Source organism: Eublepharis macularius, chromosome 4 (assembly GCF_028583425.1).
Source record: "Eublepharis macularius isolate TG4126 chromosome 4, MPM_Emac_v1.0, whole genome shotgun sequence".
Classification (NCBI taxonomy): domain Eukaryota; kingdom Metazoa; phylum Chordata; class Lepidosauria; order Squamata; family Eublepharidae; genus Eublepharis; species Eublepharis macularius.
Genome location: NC_072793.1, coordinates 48,593,929 through 48,608,268, shown reverse-complemented (window position 1 = coordinate 48,608,268; position 14,340 = coordinate 48,593,929). Strand labels below are relative to the sequence as shown.

Genomic DNA, 14,340 nt, shown 5'->3' with positions numbered 1-14,340 from the left:
GGTATCCACACTTTGGCCTCCTGTTCCTCTCCTGCAAAGCCCAACAAACACTCACGGGTTAGTGGTGGAAAGGATGAACATAGAACTGTAGGGTGGCATGGGCTTGGGCCCATTCTCTCCTCCATCATCATCATCTTCCTCCTTTTTCTCTTCCTCCTTCTTGGGCAAAGGCTCAGGGTTGGCATTCTTATTGACTGGCAAGCAGGATAATTACAAAGAGAGTTTGGTCAGTCCTGAAGTGTTACTTTTTCTGTGCCTACTTAGCAAGGATGCAGCCAGTGCTGGATAAGGTGAACTTTATGCTGAGCTGCTGAATGGCCTGGGTCTATCACAGAGCAGTTGGGAAGAACATTAGGGACATTTCTGATGAAGTGCATTCTGACTCATGAAATGCCATAAAACTATTTGTTATTTAGGGACTTATCAGAAGAGTAGTATGTAGGGATACACATAGGCGCAGAGTGATTGGACTGGTGCACTGGCATATGCTTACACAAACACAGAGACCCAAACATTTTTTCACTTATTTACTGCATTTATCTGCTGCCGTTCAATAAAAAGTTCAAGGGCATTACAACCCAGAGTACTAATATTTAATATATATAGCATATTCATTTGGTATCTGTCAGGTTTACATTCTGTTCTGTGCATGGGGCTCTTTGACAGTTCAGAACCAAAATGAGATGGCTTGACTCAATAAAAGCCACGTCCTCCAGTCTGCAGGATCTGAGCAAGTCTGTTAATTATAGGACGTTTTGGATGTCTTTCATTTGTAGGGTTGCCATAGGTTGGAGGTGACTTGATGGCACACACGCACACACACACAGAGTGACTTCATTTTCACTGTATTATAAAAGCCCTATTTTCAGGGGCTGCTTTGACAGTCATAAATGCTCATCCAAAGAAATGCTACGTACATGCAGGACTCCAAGAACGTACAGATATATCAATAAATAAATCCAGACACTAAAAGGTGCATGCTAATATATACCCACACAACTCACATCCAAAGGAAAAGACAAAGGACTGTAGGGGCTGACTGACACACTCAAAATGTTAGTGACCCATACACTGACATAGCTATTGGGACAGATGTAAAATAACCTGCACAGTCACCACACTGATAAAAAAAGAGTGGATAGAATTTACTTCCCTCATATGGACATTTTATGACTCCAGCTTGGGCAGTCCCTTTACCTGCGAAGGTTAGTTCTTCCTGCCTCCTTAAATGAACCAAAGCCTTTCCCATTATGAACATCTAGTTCTAAGGACAGAATACATTTGTTGCTCACCTTGCATGATAGCATTGTTAATAGGTGGTGAGAAAGTAGGTGGGATCTCCACTGTCGTATGCTCAGGTTTCTTAGCAGTTTGAGGTGGGTTGTTCTGGGTGGTGGGATTGGTAACAATGAGGCTGTTCTCAGGGTTCTTAGGGGGCCCTGGGTTGGATGGATTGCCAGGGTTATTGGGCACACGGCGATTGGCAGAATTCTGTGAGTTAGGGAGTATCTGGTCTAAGGGAACAGGTGGGTTTTGAGGGGGGTGGCTTGGTGTGGAGTTTGAGTGACTGCCTCCTTTGGTAAGATTCTGAGGGTGGCTGATGGGGTGAGAGTTTGAGGTCTCATTGGTTGCCAGCTTATTGTTCTTCATGTTGTCAATATCCTCAGCCACGGGGGGCTCTATGCGCCCCATATCTTGTTGGATTGGCCGTGTAGTAGACAGGTTTGGTCCAGGTGGAAGGCCAGAGCCTTGGTTCTCTCTGTAGTATGCAAGGGGGAAAAAAGTAGTTCACAAATCAATACAACATTATCTACTGGTCACTAAAATACACACTGCACAGTAACAAGCAGGATTTCAAATATCCAGTTCTCATAATGGCCACATCATTTTTCCAGCCAACCCATTGTGAAGACTATTGTACACTGTCTACTGACAAAGTAAACAAGTTTTTCATATATGCTATATTATCCTAACCCCATGCTCTTTCAGCAGAAAACTACTTTATGCACACATATTAGCCATACTCCACTTCCATCCTAACCATTAAGGTGTCACTCCATCCCCATATCTTTAGTAATGTTATCTGCCTCCCGCCACTAAAAAATAAGCTTCTGCTGTCCAGCCCTCTTCCTGATCTGCCACTTTTTCTATAAGCTAGTAGTTCCAATGCAAGTAAGCAGAATGACATTTTCAGGAAAGAGATCCCATGTACTATAATTTTACGTATGCCTATGCAAAAAGACTTCTGGTCTATCTTTCCAGAAAGGAAGGTAACAAAAGTCACTCTCATTGGTGTTTTTTAACCTTCTTGAGGCCTCTGACTGGCTCCCATGTTAGCAAACCTGAGCATGTTCCACAGAATAAGGAATTTCTCTATGGATCTCAAAGGAGTCCAGTAATATTTTAACCTTAAACAAAGGCTTAAGCAAATCAGTATTCTGAAGGACTTTGGTGGTGGCAGCGTAAGGAAACAGTGATCCAGACCACAACTTTAGAGGAGCTCCAATAATCATATGCCTCTTTTCTACCCCTACTCACTTCCTGCGCCTGTGCCGGCGCTCCTTGCCATCAGCGTCATAGGTGGACTGTGCAGTATGCCGGTGCCGTCGGCGCCTTTCTCCATCAGGCTGCTCCCCATCAACATCACCCCGCGCAGGCCTGCTCCCCTCACGGTGCCGAGGTCGGCGCTCACCTTTGCCAGTCTCCTCACCGCCTCCTTCATCTGGTGTCCGGCGGTGAGCTCGATGCCGCCGGTGCTCCCGATCACCATCGGCTGCACGGGGAGACCCACTTCGGCTCTCTTTGCTGCCTCGGTGGTGGCGATGTGGATCCAAGACTTTGATTCGCTCTGAGTCACAGTCACCGCGATAACCACGGTCAATGATGGCATTGTGCTCCTTGCTGGGATAGTCAATCTCATGGTACCTGCCTTCCTGGTTAAAGTCAATCTCTTTGCTGCTGCTCCGTGGGCGTCGTGACTCTAAGCTACCTGAGTCAGGGCGCTCATAAGCATGAGGATCCCGTGCATGTTCATGGTAGCGAGGTGGCTTTCGTAGGAATTCCTCGGGCCGCTGCTGTCCAAAGTGTTGGTCCAGGGGAGGTTCACTGGGACGTGTCTTGTTGGTGTTGTTGTTTCGATTCTCCTGAGGATCTACCACTAGTGGCCGGTCTAAGTGGGTTTTCATGTCTGGACGCATTTGCCGGGCATAATTGACCTTCCAGCGATCCTCAGGGTCCATCTCATTGTATAGTGCCTCTCGGCTCGCCAACAGGTTCTGCTTCCGCATCTCACTGGTCCGCTGCTCCCATACTGATTTGGAGGCTTTCTGATTTTTTTGCTGTTCTTTCCTGAAGACAAAGTCAGTTAGTCAGTCAGATTTATTCAGGCTATGACCAGAACAAATTAAAAGATCAAAATAAATTTACATTAAGACAAATAAAAAATACAGAAGGTCAATCCTGCTACACAGCAGTTAAAATTTACTAAAATGTAAAATCCCAATGGATTTTACAAGCCACTGAAAAGAATTTTGTGCAACTAATAGTAATCTTCTGATTAACACCCATTAGAAGTTTCTTTAAGACATCAACATCAGAACAGCCTGAAAAGCTTTAAGCAATGGGGCGATTATATTTGAACGAATACTCTGATAAAAACATCAGTAGAACAGGACATGCTCCACTGATTCCACCTCTTCAATGCCAAAGGGACAGATTCTCTCCTTCATGGGGACTTTTTAAATATCTCCCCTCCAGAACTGCAGAGGGGAGAGCTCACCATCTTGCCAACATAAAAGCTTTCCATTGCCTAGGTACTGCCAAAAGGGAGAGATAGGGAGCTAGATTCTCAGAGGTCAAAAAATCTGGGATGTTGCTGTCTCTTTATTGCTCAGTATCAAACAGCCTTTGTTTGACCATTGCTTTGACTTGGTCATATCCCATTTTCAGAGCATTTTCTTAGGAGAATCCTAAATTCTGTAGTTTGCAATCAATCTTCTTCACCCAAGAGGTTGGGGAACGAAGGGTGTCAGGCCCTGTGTGTTATATGCTAGCTTTAGCCAAAAATTGATAGAGGCTAGGCTTACCTTAGCCTCCACCTTAACCAAGCCAGAATCAAGGCATAATCTAGCGTTGGAGACACAAGGTACTTGGGAAAATGCTCTCAAGAATCTTGATTGAACTCACTCTAAAGGAGCGAAACAAGAGGAGGGAGGTCCCAGTATTGACCCATACATTCGTTGGGACAATGTTTTGACCTGAAATAGCCAGAGGGCTGCTGGTAAATAGAAACCTCCTTTGGTATGTGCAAATATTAAAATACCCTGGGCAGATTTATGACCTATTGCTGCAACATACTCATGATGAGCAGTCCTGATCCCAGACGAATGAATCATCACCCCTGAGTACTTGTAGTCCGGTACTTGTTCCAACTTATGGCCATTCATGTTCCAGGACCTTCTTTTCTGACTTTTGCCAAAGGATATGATTTTAGTTTTTTGATAATTAATCTCAAGTTGGCTCTCTTTACGTAACAACTAAACACCTTGAGCGCTCTTTTCAAACCCACAAGGGTTCTAGAGAGCAGATTCCTGAAACATTTCCCTCAATGCAAACATCTCTGGTTTACACTATAACCTCAACATTTCTAGTACTGAATTTTTGGTTTCTGTACTGGGTCAACTGAACCCAATCAATACATCAGTTTTTCAGATGTAGCCAGATTGTACCTGCAGAGCAACATACAAGTCAAAGGATTGTGAAATTAAGAGATGATGCTAGAATGCAAGTCTTAACTTGCACGGAGTTCGTTCTGCTTGAAGCAGCATACAAGATTAGAGACATTGGTAGACTATACCTAGTATTTCCAGTGCTTTACAAGAGCCTAGATGAATGCAGCCATGATCTAACCTAGGGTCAGGAGGAAGCAAGAAGTAGGAAGAGGAGCTGCTGTGCTTGAAGGTCTCTCCTGATTCTTGGTTTGGCCTCTTGCCCCTCCCCCTTCTTCCATTTCTCCAACATGTTCGTTTCTGTCTAGAAATGTTAGAGGGTCCCTGCAGTAGCTGTGGTAAGTGGATAATGAGCCAATCTGCATTCCTCCTGCCTCTATTTTGTGATGCCTTCCATCAGAAGGAGCAAAGCCTGGAATAGCAAAGGCCACACCTGGCTCTTTTCTCCCTGCTGTGCCTTGTGCTGCCACTGAAATTGCCCGCAGTCTCTGCTTGGAAGGCAAGGGCTACAGTCCTTGTGGGGGCCAACTCTGCAAGCCACCGCCAAGTATTCTCCACAATTTATAGGGTTCCCAAGCTCTCCCTACCATCCTGACTGGGGACCACTCACTGAGAATCAGACCTGCAAGCAAACCTGTCTAACTTTGTATCAGTGAGAGAAAGTACCTAAAGGCCATGTGGGACAGAGGCCAAAAATAAACACTTACACTGCTATTGACATGTTGGCTGCAGACAAAGGGCTCACTTCTGCTACCTCTTTTGCCTTCTGCAGGGCAAGTTTCTGATTGGCTGCTTCTTCTTCTTCTTGTTCATCCTGTGAATCCCATATATTACAAATAAGATGCCATTGCCCTGAACCATCTTGAAGAAGTCTGCTGTTCATTTCTTGACTAATTAAATGTTAATGTCATAAAAGAGAAGTTCGTACCTACTGCTTTGACCACAGGATCACTTACTGTTTGTAAGAGAAGGATTTCAACACTAAGTAAAATATAATGGGAACTTTCATACTAGTCTCTCTGATTCCTTCCCTAGTCAAGAAAGTGGCTGAATTTGCTATGTAATCACCAGCATATATTTGCAGCAAAGGGGCACAGCAGGAAAGAAGTAAGAGAAAATGAGAGACAGAGAGAAACATGAAGTCTTCTTCCAAGTATATATTAGGATGCATCTAGACAGCAGCTTCCTGCAGTGGCTTTAATACTAAACAGGAAGTGACAGAAGGATTAGGAAGAAGCATCATCTAGTATGGGGTGCTGACACACTGCTGATTTGTCCTGTCAACTGCACTGACCCTGGGAGTGGCAGTGACCAGCATAAGAATTGGCAACACCCACTTACTGTCTGCAGTATTTCAGGGGTTCCAATTCAGAATGCCTGACATTTATATATGCCTCAAACTAGAAATACCTTTATAGAACAAAAATGGCCAGGTATGAATAAAACATGTCCAAGTATGGAAATATAACCTTCCTCATAGTCACATCTTCCAGCACGATGTTAAAAATACCAGTTCTGACTGGACATCATTTACTCACAATCTTATTCAATGGTTGTATGTACTCTCCCTTTATCACCCACAAATATCCCACAAGTATTCCCAAAGTTTCCTGGGCTCTTATGCCAGAGAAATAGTCCCACCTTGGTGAGCTCCTGTGCATTGGCTAGATTATCCACAGCGATAGCCAAGAATACGTTGAGCAAGGTGTCTGAATGTTGAGAGTAAAGGCAAAGCAATAGCAACTCTAATGAAACTCCACTTGGCTACTACAAGAGCTTTCTAATGTCTGGGTTGTGCATTTCCTCAATTGCTAAACTGGGAGAGGAAGGTACTTGCCACAATCAAATGGACAGGGGCCAGCATACCTGAGGGACCGTCTCTCCCCATATGTGCCCTGGAGAGCACTTTGTTCAGTGGGTAAAAATGTACTGGTAATCCCTAGCCCTAGGGAGGCTCACCTGACCTCGACCAGGACCAGGGCCTTTTTGGTCCTGGCCCCAACCTGGTGGAACTCTCTGTCTGATGACACCCGGGCCCGCCAAGATCTTGCATCATTTTGGTGAGCCTGCAAGACAGAGATGTTCTGCCAGGCATATGGTTAAGGCCGGCACTAGGACCATCGTTGTGCCTTCCACCGGCCCCCTGCAAAGTGTGGGACTATTTAGGACTGTTATGAGCTGTATCTGATTACATCTCACCTGTCTGTTTCCCTCCCTCTTTGTATGTTGGGGGCAGAAATGTGGAAGCGACCATCTATGATTCTGTGTATATGATTTTAATTGGTGATTTTTTCTGTTTTATTGTATTTTATCCCATTGTGGAATTGTATTGTAAGACTGCTGTACCCTGTCCTGAGCCCGCTTTGTGGGGAGGGTGGGCTAAACACCGAATAAATGAAATGAAATCAATATTAAAAAGCTAAGCTAGGAGAACTATTGAGGAATTCTAACTTCCAGGCTCCTGATGTTGGTATAACTACTAGGTGTTTTCTCCCCTCTCAGAGTATACTAGTCCCTTAAGCATATGAAAACAATCATATTTTTGAAAAAAGGATACAGTTACCAAACAAGGTCAGTACAATGAAATAGATTGAGAACACCATTCCTTTATTGACACCACCCTGAGATTGGATACCATCATACATTACTGCGTTCCAGTCTTCACCAGTCAAGATCTAAAAGACAAGACATAAAAAGAAATTCCAACTACCAGACACCATGCTGATAGACTCTCTAGCCTTCATAATGCTACAAAGGGTCCTCAATAATGCTTACATGAGAGAAGTAATGCTATCTGTAACTAATAAAATCAAGACAATGTTTGGACATTTTTCATGGAATCTGTGGAGAAATGCATTTTATTTTGAGGCTTGGGCTTGGAACAGATCCCACACTTGTTTTTTTTAAAAAATCTTTTCTTTTGTGTGCAGAAGATAGGCAAGAAGGGGGAAGTCAGTGGATTTCCAAGCATTGTCCATCATGCCAATGGCTCTAGCACATATTGAGCAATCAAATCCTTACAAATGCAAAGGGCCATCTTGACTGGAGGTAATTAAATGGCCAGCTCACACCTTGGCTTAAATCTCACACCCAGAAGGTGACAAACTTGCAATGTAGGAGGCTAGATAGGATCTTCCTGGAGACTATGGGGAAGGAGGGATTTAACCCATATCAGGTGTAGGCAGAGAGAGGAGATAAAATCCTTTGGCATGGGGGGAGAAGGATCCCTCTTGCCAGGTCCATTTTGGCTGATTCCATCTGGAATAAGGACCTCTCAAACTTGAACACTGTCCTGATGGCCACCATTGCCACATGAAGCAGACAAAGGGCTGGCTGCCCAGATAAGGTATGGGAAGCTTCTAAACTAAACAGGCTAAGAAACCATGGCAAGTAGAAGAGCCAGGTGTAACCTCAACAGATAACCCACCAACAGACTTATGGCCACCCTACATGAGTTTCTTGTGAAGGACAAAGAGCTCTTAATCTGAAACAGGACAGGGACTGGATACACCAAGCAGGCTCCTTCCCATCTCCCACCATACCTGAAATACTGTCATTATTGCTGCTGGGAAAGTGTCAAAGTTGGTTGAAGGGGTCCCTTGATCAAAATTGAACCTGCACAGGGGAAACACCAATCCAACACAAACGGAAATGTTATATAGAGATAGTTTAACTTTATGTCTCTGCTGCAGCTCCCAAGACCATCCACTCCTAGCCTCTCTATTATAGGTATTGCAGGTACTATAAGTGGAAGGTTGTTGTGTGAGTGTGGTTGTGCAAGAGTATATGTGGGGTGCATGTGTGAAAAGATAACAGCTTTTTGAAGTCCAGCAGAAACACTGTAGCTATCAGAGAACATTCTGCTTTATAGCCCCAAGGATCCTAGATGAAACAGGTTAGGAATACTAGCTTCTTGGATGTCCATGTGACTTCTTCGGTTCATTTTTATCAGGGGTACTCGAGGGTGTGAGAAAAATTCTACATTCTTCTACATAATATTTAAACAAGGAGCATCTATCAATTTCTGGCATTTCCTAAAATATGATGAGAGGAAAATTACTTCTGCTTCAATGTAAAAGTAATAATAACCACAGCAATGCCCCAGACAAGTTGTCAGACCAAGGATGTAATGTTACAGTCACCCCTTTCTGCCTGGTCCCCAAAGAGCTATATTACTTACTGGCCCCCAAAGAGCTGCATTCCCAAAAGGGCAAAGACAACAATGAAGAGGAAGAGAAGGAAAAGGAGGCTGATGATGGACTTCATGGAGTTCAGCAGAGATACAACTAGGTTCCGTAGAGAAGCCCAGTACCTGCCAAGAGAATCCACACATCAGCTAGATAGAGGACCCCGTCTTCAAGGCCAAAGCATCATGCAGCAAAAACACAGTCCAAGGGACATACAATAGAAAGGGAATGACCACTTTGGTCTTGCATGGTCAGGATGCAAGACAATAGTTTAACTAGCTTTACTTTACAAGAAATGCCTATATGTAATGCATAAGAGTTACCACAAATTATTTTTACAGAGTAACATGAAAATGACACACACAGAGTTCTAGACACTAACCAACTCATATAATGCATGAGCTGACACTAAAGCTGCTTTCATATGACAATGGGGCTCTCCAAATATCCATGTGCTACTTTCCCTGCACCTTCCCTGCTCCATCCCGTGTCTGCCATTCTCCCTCACTACAAAAATGACAATAGTAATATAGTAATACAGTAGTAATGTAGTAGTACTATGCTGTAGCATAGTGATTAAGTGGTTGGACTGCAAATTGGCACTCTGCTGGTTTGAATCCCGCTACTGCCATGAACTCAGTAGGTGGCCTTGGTAAGCCATTCCTCTCAGCTCCAGCTTCCCAGCTGTATTGCGGGGATAATAATAATACTTACTTTGTTCACTGCTCTGAGTGGGGCACTAATCTATATAGAAAAGCAGTATATAAGCACAGTTATTATTATTGTTGTTGTTATGTCAATTACCAATGAAGAAAAAAATGGTGACCTACAAGGACCTGCAGCAGAGAAAATAGTGCTGATGTGGGTGGGACCAGAAAAGATCTGCACTTTCCCACCCATACAGCATCTACCCTACTTTGACTATCTTTCCATAGTAAAGCAGGTTCAGGAAAGATCACAACAAAGCATGGGAAAAGCCATAAGGTACATGAACGCTACTATGGTATTGGAAGATCTTAAAAAAAAAAAAAATCCCACTTCACTTTCAGACCCAAGCCAGACCAAACATCTATGTGGAAATTATCTAAGAAAACTTACTTTGTGACTTTGAAAATGCGCAGTAACCTGAGAGCTCGTAAGACGCTGATCCCAAAGGAGGTGCCAGGCTTCACCACAGCCCAGATAACCTCAAAGATGCTCCCAATGATAACCTACCCCCAAAAGAGCAATGAGTTTAGTGTCATGCATTGTGTAGGTTGTACACTGAATTAGACATGCTAGACAGTCTTACATTGAGGCTTAGAGCCAAACTAGATTCACACGACAGACAGGATCCACAAGTTTAAAAGTTGAGTGTGTGGTTAAGCTAAGCTCTGTTCCCTTCTCTGCCTTGCTTCATCACTCTTTTGTTTCCAACACTGTGCTTTCAGTCCAACATACCTCAGGTGCTAAAGCCAGGTTTGAAGAAAAGTGTAGGAAACTGCAGAACCCATCAAGATGGGGAAGAGAAGTGAGGGCAGTGTTTGGAAACCCTCACCATGCATTCTGGTTTTGTTTTTATAAAAATCTCCTCATCTTAAATGTGAATGGGTGGGCATATCTATGCATATTTGTGGATCCTGTGGATTCCACACACTCCACACTGGGTCCTTATACATTATCTGCCTAAGAACATACTAATGTATATGCACTGACCAGATCAACTTGAAAGGAAGGGCAGTTTGAAGCTGTATTATTCTTAACTGAAACATGTCTTCTAGAATTCTAATCATACGGCATCCCTTAGTTCTGCTCAGAAACATGCTGAAATGTACACCTCTCTCTACCCATCACACAGTAACATAGTTTCTCTCGTCACAATTAGATTTTAAATTTCCAAGGCTAAAAGCTCCACATACAAGCTAGAAACAGAAAAATCATGCCTTTGGTTATAATTTCAAGTAATATTCTAAGACATACAGATTGAAATCACATTCTTGATCATCTATTGTCTTAGCTTCCAGGGTTTAAGCTATTCAAACTCAAGCATCAAGAATGGACAGCTCCATCTTCCCAATACAAGAGCACATGTAACATTTAACTACTCCATGATTACATGATGCCATCTCCAATTACAAAGATAACCAGAACAGAAGATGTTTTTGATTAATCAGATTTATAAAGTTAAAGTAGCAGGCAGATAGTTAGATCAGACCAAGGGGAATAAGTCCCTTATGTGTGAGGAACTGTCAAGATTATATTTGCTCAGCTCCATAAGGTAAGATAAGAGTTGACTGTCCCAGGAGAAGAAAGTTCCTGCTGTAAAGCCACGGGGCATGGGATACTCCTACACAACATCTGGAATACAGATGCTTATTAGAGATTGATTGCTGGTTGACCTACTCAGCAGTCAGTCATCTAGAATATACAGAGGAGTACATGATCTATTGGAGTGGCTCTAGTCTGATAATCATGCAAGCAGTTACAGAAGCCCAGCCATGTTGGTGAGACTTACAGCACAGTCGAAGCAGTTGAAGGATGAGTGAAAGTAAGGCCGCGTTCCGAGCCCATACATTTTTATAAACATTTCGGACATAAAGAGCCCTAAGAAAATGAATTCTGCATAGTCTGGAACAAAAAACAGAGAGAGAAAGGGGGAGGGCAAAGAGACAGGTATTGGGTCAAAAACATGCTTTTCTACTTCAACAAATTATTTCTCCTTTCTTTCACAAAACCATCCTTCTCCTGACCCTCCAGGAATCCTTACCTTACTAAATAAAAAATAGCCTTTTTTAACCTTTGTAGCTGAAATACATTATTGTATGTTTCACTGTACTGAGGATCTTTGAGGACTTGGGAAAGTGCTCACTTATCCCAGAGTCATGTAACAGTCCTTTTGTAAAGGGGCATTTTATCTTCTTTAAACTAGGAAGGTTTCCTTAAGAGAGAATTGCCTTCCAACACATTAACCTTAGGTTGCTTTCCAATGAACTGAATAAAACAGCAACAGAAATCTGCCCTAGCAATAAGTGCTGAACCCAGCCCAAGCAAGCCTGATCTTGTCAGATCTCGGAAGCTAAGCAAGGTCAGCCTTGGACAGTAATTGGATGGGAGATCTTCAAAAAGACCTGGGTTGTAGAGGCAGTCAATAGCAAACCTCCTCTGTTAGTGTCTTGCCTTGAAAACCACAGCAGGAGTCGCCATAAGTCAGCTACGACTTGATGGTGCTTTCCATCACCAATAAGTGCTGAATACAGCAAGGGATTCCCATCAGATTTATGGTGCTTATTCTCAACCAGTGTAGGAAAGAAAACATGAGTAGAGGGAAGAAAAATAGTGATACAATAGTTTCAGGTGGGTGGTTGTGTTGGTTTGTAGTAGAAGAGCATGATTTGGGTCCAGTAGCACCTTAAAGACCAACTAGATTTCCAGAGTATGAGCTTTTGAGAGTCAAAGCTCCCTTCATCAGATAGTCAGTAACCTTTCTGCCTGTGCCCAAAACAGAACTCAAGAATCATGTATATCCTTGGCTTGGTTCTTAACAAGGCAGAGCTGCATGCAAATTAGTATGCATGACTTATCTCAGGACTTTCCATGTGGGTTTCCCCCCCTTGCTTCTGGCCCCACACTACTTCAATTTATCCCCCAAGTTCCATATGCATTTTTTCCTTTGGTGTTAGCTTTGAGATTTTTTATTTCCCTGGGGTTTCCCCCCACAGTTCTTTTGAAACCACTTTTACCCTGATCTTTTTCTGTAAGCTGATTTTGAGTTGATTTTTTTCCTTGTGTACTGTTTCTTTCATTTTGTTTCTCCCATCCATTCCCACCAACCTCCAACCCACTTTTGATGATTGGATGTTCATCATCCTCAAACACTTCTCCCCCCACCTTTCTTTCCTTCCTGTTTTTTTTAAGTAATAAATTTTCTATTGATAGATTGACTTACCATTGTAATAATAGGTGCAGCAGGTTTTCTGAATTCTCAGCTTTCATTTTTTAAAAAGTCTCTTACCCCTTCCCTTGTGAAGATATTAGGGAAAAGGCATATCTCTCTACAAGGAAAGGGCTAAAGACTTACTGTTTTTAAACCAACAATTTCATATTGATAGATGGACCTAACATTGTTTTAAAAAAAGGTGCAGCTGGGTCTCTGAACCCCTAGTTTTCATTTTTTTAACAAAAGTAAGTTTCCCAGATGTGACATTATGCCGTTGTCCCATGCCTCCCACCCCACCCCCTGGTCTCCCATTAGTTGCCAGGCCTGCTTGGTAACCCTAAGTCTGTGATGTAGATATGCCTTATTTTTTCTCCTCTTCTAGAATTATGGGAAGGATACAGTAATATATATTCACAATCCCTGCTGCTTTAATTGCAACCCCTCAGGTTTTGTTCAAAGTTAGGCACATATTCCCCTGAATCCCAGCTGTGAGTATCTCTTCAGTGAAGACTGGCCACCAGTGTGAAATAAAAATAAAACAATACATGAAAATAATGGGAAAATATGCCATTGTAAAGGAAAGGCAAAGGAAAAATGAAAATGCATAAAACCAGAATTAGAGAAAAACAAATAAAGGATGTACATTGTAAGTAATAGTCAATGAGATAGCATGAAAAAGAAAAGAAAAGCATATGATCAAAAGACACCTGAACAAAATGTCACTAGAGTATATAAAAGGTTTCTTTTAAGTCAACATAAGCAAACAGCCAAGAGTTGGAAGCTAAATCTGATTATTTATAGATGCCATTGTTTAACAGTGAGCTTTATTATTCACATGGAACTCTTTTTAACTGGCCATGCTACAAAACGCAACAAAATGGAGTTTCTATAGCAAAGTCTGAAAGTGTTTCCATGACTTGTTCTACTCAGGGATGCTGACTAAATGAGTCTAAGGGTTCCTGTCTCCAGCCCTTAAAGTCTACAAGTCTGTTTAGTAAAGGTACATGGGCTACGGCACTCACAGAGGAAGTCAGATAGCCAATCTGGCTGGTTGTAGTGTACTATAGCAACACACAAAGTGTTGAGAGCTACCAGACTGAGGACTGTCCAGTAAAAGGCCTGAGTTTTGACCATTCGGCGGATATAGAAACGCAATCTCCGCTCCTTTTTGTGAAAGAAAGTGGCGTTTTCCAGCTTGGCACTTCTGATGCTGGCTCGAGCAAAGGGTGAACCTGCCAAGAAAAGAAAGACGTTAGGGCCTTTTGAGTGTGGATCTTGCCAGACTGGCTCAGCCCTGTAGCCTATCCAACACAGTATCCTACTTTTGACAATGCCATATCCTGCATTAGGCAGAGGCAAACAAATTTAATCTCAACCAGGGTCTCATTTTGACCATCAACATGCTGAAACAGACTTAAACTCTACAAAGAGAAGGGGTCTCATCAGTGATTAGCAATATTAGCTTTGAAGAACACCTATAAAGACCAAAGAACACCTATAAAGACCTAAA

General features: G+C 42.7%; 1 protein-coding gene across 3 annotated transcripts in view; it reads right to left on the bottom strand.

The window, feature by feature from the left end:
• CACNA1A (calcium voltage-gated channel subunit alpha1 A) overlaps positions 1-14,340 on the bottom strand; it is a 262,064-nt gene that overhangs the window by 120,269 nt on the left and 127,455 nt on the right. For all 3 annotated transcript variants that reach the window (XM_054976850.1, XM_054976848.1, XM_054976849.1), the window contains exons 11-21: positions 13,853-14,062; positions 11,409-11,521; positions 10,013-10,125; positions 8,908-9,039; positions 8,270-8,342; positions 7,285-7,402; positions 6,369-6,436; positions 5,435-5,541; positions 2,539-3,348; positions 1,293-1,759; positions 56-194 (exon numbers count right to left, since the gene is read on the bottom strand). In XM_054976850.1, coding sequence (XP_054832825.1) covers positions 56-194; positions 1,293-1,759; positions 2,539-3,348; positions 5,435-5,541; positions 6,369-6,436; positions 7,285-7,402; positions 8,270-8,342; positions 8,908-9,039; positions 10,013-10,125; positions 11,409-11,521; positions 13,853-14,062 — 2,350 coding nt within the window. The remainder of the gene's footprint in view (positions 1-55; positions 195-1,292; positions 1,760-2,538; positions 3,349-5,434; positions 5,542-6,368; positions 6,437-7,284; positions 7,403-8,269; positions 8,343-8,907; positions 9,040-10,012; positions 10,126-11,408; positions 11,522-13,852; positions 14,063-14,340) is intronic.